This window comes from Rhincodon typus, chromosome 4, assembly GCF_021869965.1.
Source record: "Rhincodon typus isolate 14 chromosome 4, sRhiTyp1.1, whole genome shotgun sequence".
Classification (NCBI taxonomy): domain Eukaryota; kingdom Metazoa; phylum Chordata; class Chondrichthyes; order Orectolobiformes; family Rhincodontidae; genus Rhincodon; species Rhincodon typus.
Window position 1 is genome coordinate 113557370 of NC_063335.1, and position 6482 is coordinate 113563851.

At 43.0% G+C, this 6482-nt stretch overlaps 1 protein-coding gene across 1 annotated transcript in view; it reads left to right on the top strand.

The window, feature by feature from the left end:
* LOC109923120 (SCO-spondin-like) overlaps nt 1-6482 on the top strand; it is a 154888-nt gene that overhangs the window by 78212 nt on the left and 70194 nt on the right. Inside the window, exons 25-27 of the mRNA XM_048596202.1 lie at nt 4077-4210; nt 5924-6063; nt 6250-6296. Of these exons, the coding sequence (XP_048452159.1) occupies nt 4077-4210; nt 5924-6063; nt 6250-6296 (321 nt within the window). The remainder of the gene's footprint in view (nt 1-4076; nt 4211-5923; nt 6064-6249; nt 6297-6482) is intronic.

The following is a 6482-nucleotide window of genomic DNA, read 5'->3' on the forward strand; positions in this document are numbered from 1 at the left end:
CCACACACACCACACACACCACACACACCACACACACCACACACACCACACACCACCCCACACCCCACATGTGAATCTATGGGGTGAATTTGTATTTGCAGATACATTCAATTTTGTTCAAAAGGCACACAATTTATAGTCAGTCAATGTGGCATTTTCTAAATTCCTACTTTAGAAATAAAACCAGTCTGACTGCAAACCAAAACTCAAACAGATTCTAAACAAGGTCTAACACCTAACATGCATTGTCTGACCCAAAATGTCACCTCTTCTTTACACTGATAAAACCTTTAGTTCTCTCAGGACAGTGACTTGAAAGGAATTTAGGGATGGACATATACATATTAATCAATTAAAACCTTCCAGCTGATTAAAGATTTAACAACATCTTAGGTTTGTGGGGTCACCCTTTGATCTTTTACATATAAATTCCGTGTCTGATGTCACCTCTCTCACTGACAAAGAGCAAAGAACAAAGAAAGTTACAGCACAGGGACAGGCCCTTTGACCCTCCAAGCCTGCGCCAATCCAGATCCTCTATCTAAACCTGTCACCTATTTTTCAAGGATCTGTATCCCTCTGCTCCCTGCCCATTCATGTATCTGTCTAGATACATCTTAAATGGCGCTATCATGCCCGCCTCTACCACCTCCGCATCCCAGGCACCCACCAACCTCTGCGTAAAGAACTTTCCACGCATATCTCCCTTAAACTTTTCCCCTCTCACCTTGAAATCGTGACCCCTAGTAATTGAGTCCCCCACTCTGGGGAAAAAGCTTCTTGCTATCCACCCAGTCTATACCGCTCATGATTTTGTAGACCTCAATCAGGTTCCCCCTCAACCTCTGTCTTTCTAATGTAAATAATCCTAATCTACTCAACCTATCTTCATAGCTAGCGCCCTCCATACCAGGCAACATCCTGGTGAACCTCCTCTGCACTGTCTCCAAAGCATCCACATCCATTTGACAACATGGCGACCAGAACTGTACGCAGTATTCCAGAAGTGGTCGAACCAAAGTCCTATATAACTGTAACATGACCTGCCAACTCTTGTACTCAATGCCCCATCCATTGAATAAAAGCATGCCGTATGCCTTCTTGACCACTCTATCGACTTGCATTGCCACCTTCAGGGTACAATGGACGTGAACACCCAGATCTCTCTGTGTATCAATTTTCCCCAGGGCTTTTCCATTCATCTGAAGAAAGAGCGAAGCTCCGAAAGCTTGTGTTTTCAGATAAACCTGTTGGACTATAACCTGGTGTCGTGTGATTTCTGACCTAGCACACATACTGAGTTCTGGTTTGTCTGCACCAGGTCCCATGAAGCAGCTGTGTAAACAGTGCTTATCAAGAGTGGATGTCAGGTTTGAATGCTTTAAAAAAAAACATGCAGAAATCCTTGATTTTAAAACATTTCTTATCCTAGTTCAGTCCAAAATCTAAAATAGAAAAGTAAAAGTACTCAGTCATTACATCATACTGATGATTCCTGGCCCACAAAATTGGTCTTAACTGAAAAACCAATTAACAGCCTGTCTCAGGGTAAGACTTGCTCTGTAGATACACCTGTTATGCCACTGGGTCTCAAATGTGGCACTGTTATAAAATTAAACGTCGTATTTCCAGGGCAAAGATGAGGGGAAATTCTTTTCTCTAAGGATTGTCTTAGTTTGCAACTCTTTGCCCAGAACATGGTGGAGGAGGCAGGGTCATTAAATAGCTTTAGTACCATGGTGGATCGATCCTTGTTAATCAGGCATAATTGGGGGGTAAACACAAAACATGCGGATTCTGGAAATCTGAAGTAAACACAGGAAGTGCTGGAGAAACTCAGCAGGTCTAAAAGCTCCTGTGGGGAGAGAAACACAGTTAACATTTCGATGATGTGGAGGTGCCGGTGTTGGGCTGGGGTGAACAAAGTCAGAAATCACACAGTGGGTTATAGTCCAACAGGTTTATTTTAAATCACAAACTTTCAGAGTGCTGCTCCTTCTTCAAGCACGGTGGCACAGTAGTTAGCACTCTGCCTCACAGTGCCAGGGACCCGGGTTCAATTCCACCCTCGGGCGACTTTCTGCGTGGAGTTTGCACATTCTCCCTGTGTCTGCGTGGGTTTCCTCCGGGTACTCCGGTTTCCTCCCACAGTCCAAAGATGTACAGGCTGGGTGGATTGGTCATACTAAATTTCCTGTAGTCTTCAGGGATTTGTACATTAGGTGGGTTATAGGGGATGGGTTTGGGTGGGTGCTCTGATGGTCGGTGTGGACTTGTTGGACTGAAGGGCCTGTTTCCACACTGTAGGGATTCTATGATTGTATGAAGCACTTCACCTGACAAAGGTGCAGCGCTCTGAGAGTTGTGATTTAAAATAAGCCAGTTGGGCTATAACCTGGTGTTGTATGACTTCTGACTTTAAGATTTTAAGTCTATTGTGACTCTTCTTCGGAACCAGTTATCAACAGTTTGAAACATAAATAACCTAGCCATGATCTCATTGAATGACAGAGCAGACTCAAGGGGCTGACTAGCCTACTTCTGCTCCTATTTTGTGTGTTCATATTACGTGGAGGATAATTTCTCTGACGTTGAATTTCTGCAATGGATGGTGTTAGAAAAATTATTAACAACTTTGATCATTTTAATTATTCTACACCTGAAAAACTTAAGGTTTGTTTTGGCTTTGTGTAATGAATGACTAATCTTAAACATTGCTAAAAGGAAAGTGGAAGTTGAAGTCTTTTTGTCTTGCACTGATCAGAACTAGGACACAAGACACAGAGTTGTGAAAAAGAGACATTATTGTTTACAGAGTGAGCAGAGGCTTCTGATTGGTTGGGCTATCATTGACACAGAGATGCAGCAAGAACAGTGAACTGTCAATCTTTATTCTCAGACGGGCAGGTAGATTCTGATTGGTCAGGGTGTTACCATGGGGATGCAGCAGAGCTTGGCTGTTTCCATGACCCTTTTTTGAAAACGTTGCAGTGTTTTTGCAAATTTGTTTTGCCTCCATGAAACAGGAGCTTGATTTTTATTTTTATTCATTCATAGTATGTAGCATCATTCCCTAGGCCATCATTTATTGCCCATCCCTAATTGCCCAGAGGGCAGTTAAGAGTCAACCACATTGCTGTGGGTCTGGAATCACACGTAGGCCAGACCAGGTAAGGATGGCAGTTTCCTTCCCTAAAGGACGTTAGTGAACCAGATGGGTTTTCCCCAACAATCGGCATTCATGTTCATCATTAGACTCTTAATTCCAGATATTTATTGAATTCAAATTCTACCATCTGCCATGGCGGGATTCAAGCCTGTGTCCCCAAAACATGACCTTGGTCTCTGAATTAAAGTCCAGTGAAAATATCACCAGGCCATTGCCTCTCTTGTGTATGTAGTTTCTAGCACACACTTAGGCATTACACAGTGAGACCAGTTGCTGGTATTTTAGGCTTTCACATTCTGTGACAGTCTGTCACTCTCTGGGTATCATGTTCAAAATAGTTGTACTGCAATGTCATTGTACCCTTTTGCTTTATCTTTGCTATGTTTTCCCAACCGACAACAAAGATCGTAGTAAGAACTTTATAATCGTTGGACTCTTCCAGGGGCCAAGATATTTTGAACATCATCATTCTCTTGGGTCCATAAAACTGCCTCACTTATAGCCTTAAACTCCTAATCATATCGTTTAACTCCTTGAGATGCTCAACCCCAGTACTCTATTGTAAGTCATACATCACGTGATAAATCACACTGAGTTAGCTAATTTTATATGCTCCTAATACAAGGGGCCTAGCTGCAGCTGTTAATCAGGACCCACTTTCAGCTGGTTCCTAATTAGGCTGCTCTTACAAAGCACCCATTGAAGGTAACCCAGCTGAAAGTTCATAACTACAGAATTTTATCCTGCAGATTTCACTTTAATACCAACATCCAATTATAATCTAAATTAGACAAAACTAGGTTTACACAAATTAAGATTTTGGGCATTTCCTTACCCAGTGCATGGCCTTTCTGATCTGACAGTCATGTTCTGTCTCGTTGACACTGACCTTCTTGTGTTTTCTCAGATGCCAGCTGTGAAAGTCCATTTGAATATAAAGCCTGTGGACCAGCATGTGCTGGTCACTGCTCCGACCTCAAACACAGCCAAGAATGTCAGGTCAAGGGACAGGATTGCGTGGCTGGGTGCTTCTGCCCTGAGGTAGGCTCAGAACAATGTGTATAGTAGAGTCAATTTCTTCATTTCAAACACTCAAACCTAGTCACTATTTGCAAAGAATCCTTGCCCTAAGCAAACAACCTCACTCCCCCAACCTACACCCTTTTCTGAAATGCTGACTCTTCCAATCCAATCACTTCTCCTCCTCAGTCTCGCACTCTCTCTCTCTCTCTCTTTCTCTCTGTCTCTCTGTTTGGCAGATGGAGTTGAATTTAGATAAATGTGAGGTGCTACATTTCAGAAAGGCAAATCAGGGCAGGACTTATACACCTAATGGTAAGGTCCTGGCGAATGTTGCTGAACAAAGAGATCGTAGAATGTAGGTTCATAATTCCTTGAAAGTGGAGTCCCAGGTAGTCAGGATAGTGAAGATAGTTTAGTCTGCTTGGCTTTATTGATCAGTGCATAGGAGGTAATGCTGTGGCTGTACAGGACATTGGTTAGGTCACTATTAGAATACTGCATGCAATTCTGTTCTCCCTGCTATAGGAAAGATGTTGTTCAGAAAAGATTTACAAGGATGTTGCGAGGGTTGGAGGATTTGAGCTATAGGGAGAGGCTGAATACGCTGGGGGTGTTTTTCCTGGCGCACCAGAGGCCGAGGTATGACCTTATAGAGGTTTATAAAATCATGAGGGGCGTAGATAGGGTGAACAGTCAAGGTCTTTTCCCCAGGGCAGGGGAGTCCAAAACTAGAGGTCATAGGTTTAAGGTAAGAGGGGAAAGATTTAAAAGGCACTTAAGAGGCAACTTTTTCATGCAGAGGCTGATGCAGGTATGGAATGAGCTGCCAGAGGAAGTGGTGGAGGCTGGTACAATTACATCATTTAAAAGTCATCTAGATGGGTTTATGAATAGGAAGGGCTTCAAGGGATATGGGCCACATGCTGGCTAATGAGACTAGATTAATTTAGGATATCTGGTCGGTATGGATGAGTTGGATTGAAGGGTCTGTTTCTGTGCTGCATATCTCTGACTCTATGACTCCCACACTCACTCCCACACTCACGGAGAAAACACAATAATCTGGAAACTAGCAGCAGCAGAATGATGAATAGTCGATAGAGATTTCAATCTTGTTGAATCAAAGTGTCAGTTTTGATGACTTTTCCCTCTGAGTAAGAAAGCTGTGGGAGTCCCATTCTAGGGTTTGAAGCAAATGACGACTGCTATTTTAAGTTGAGAGGAACATAGTTTCTCAAATCCAGCATCACAGTAAGTCCTGTCATGGATGTATCTTCACCACTGCCAGTTCCTGGAAACTGTAGGTGGCTAGAGGATTCATCTCTTGACCAAACCCCATCTCCCTCACACATTTGGCTGTACTGCAGTGGCAGGCAGTCTCTGTTTCTATGGATTACACTGTAACAGCTGCTCATTATTTGTTTTTATAGCGAAGCCTGTAACCTGATCTCAAAAATAGTTTCTCCTCCCCAAGGCAACATGAAACATGTACCTAGGTAGTGATGTTAACTTGCTATCATTGATCCATACTCCGTTACATCTTAGAAGTAAATGGACAGCTCGACGCATTATTGCTAAAATCTGATACTATTGGAAAATTTCCGATGCTTTAGCAGTCTGTTCTCTGTAAACACCAGATGGTACTGCATTGCAGCAGCTTCTCAGTCAAATCCTGTCCTCTTTTACGTCCTTACATCGATCACTCACTGTCTTTTTTTTGTATCCTGCCAGGGTTTGTTGGAGCAGGACAATAAATGCATCGCTCACTCTGAGTGTGACTGTGTTCACATTCACAAGTCAGACACCAGGAAGACCCCATTGGCCATGAGGGTACGACGGGGTGACAGCATTCTGATTGGCTGTGAAACCTGGTGAGTGTTACAGATTCAAGAATCCAGTGACATTTCCGATCTTAAATCATTTCAAGACTGAAAGATTATGAATCACCCAGTTTGAATATTTATGAGGCAGTGGAATAAGATGCGAGGAGATTGCTAACTGGTAGATCATTGTTGGATATCAACTCAGAGAGAACTAAAATGTACATCTGTCCACAGCATCTGCAGAGAGGGAACGCTGCATTGCACCAATGACAGCTGCAAAGGTAGGAAACAGATTCTTATATTAAACATCAGCAATATCCTGCCCATTGCACAGGGTACAAAATGATTAAGTGGTCAGTGAGTGAGACTGGAGAGTAAATGAGGGAGTGGTCAGTGAGTGAGACTGTAGACTTACTGAGAGAGTGGTCAGTGAGTGAGACTGTAGAGTTACTGAGGGAGTGGTCAGT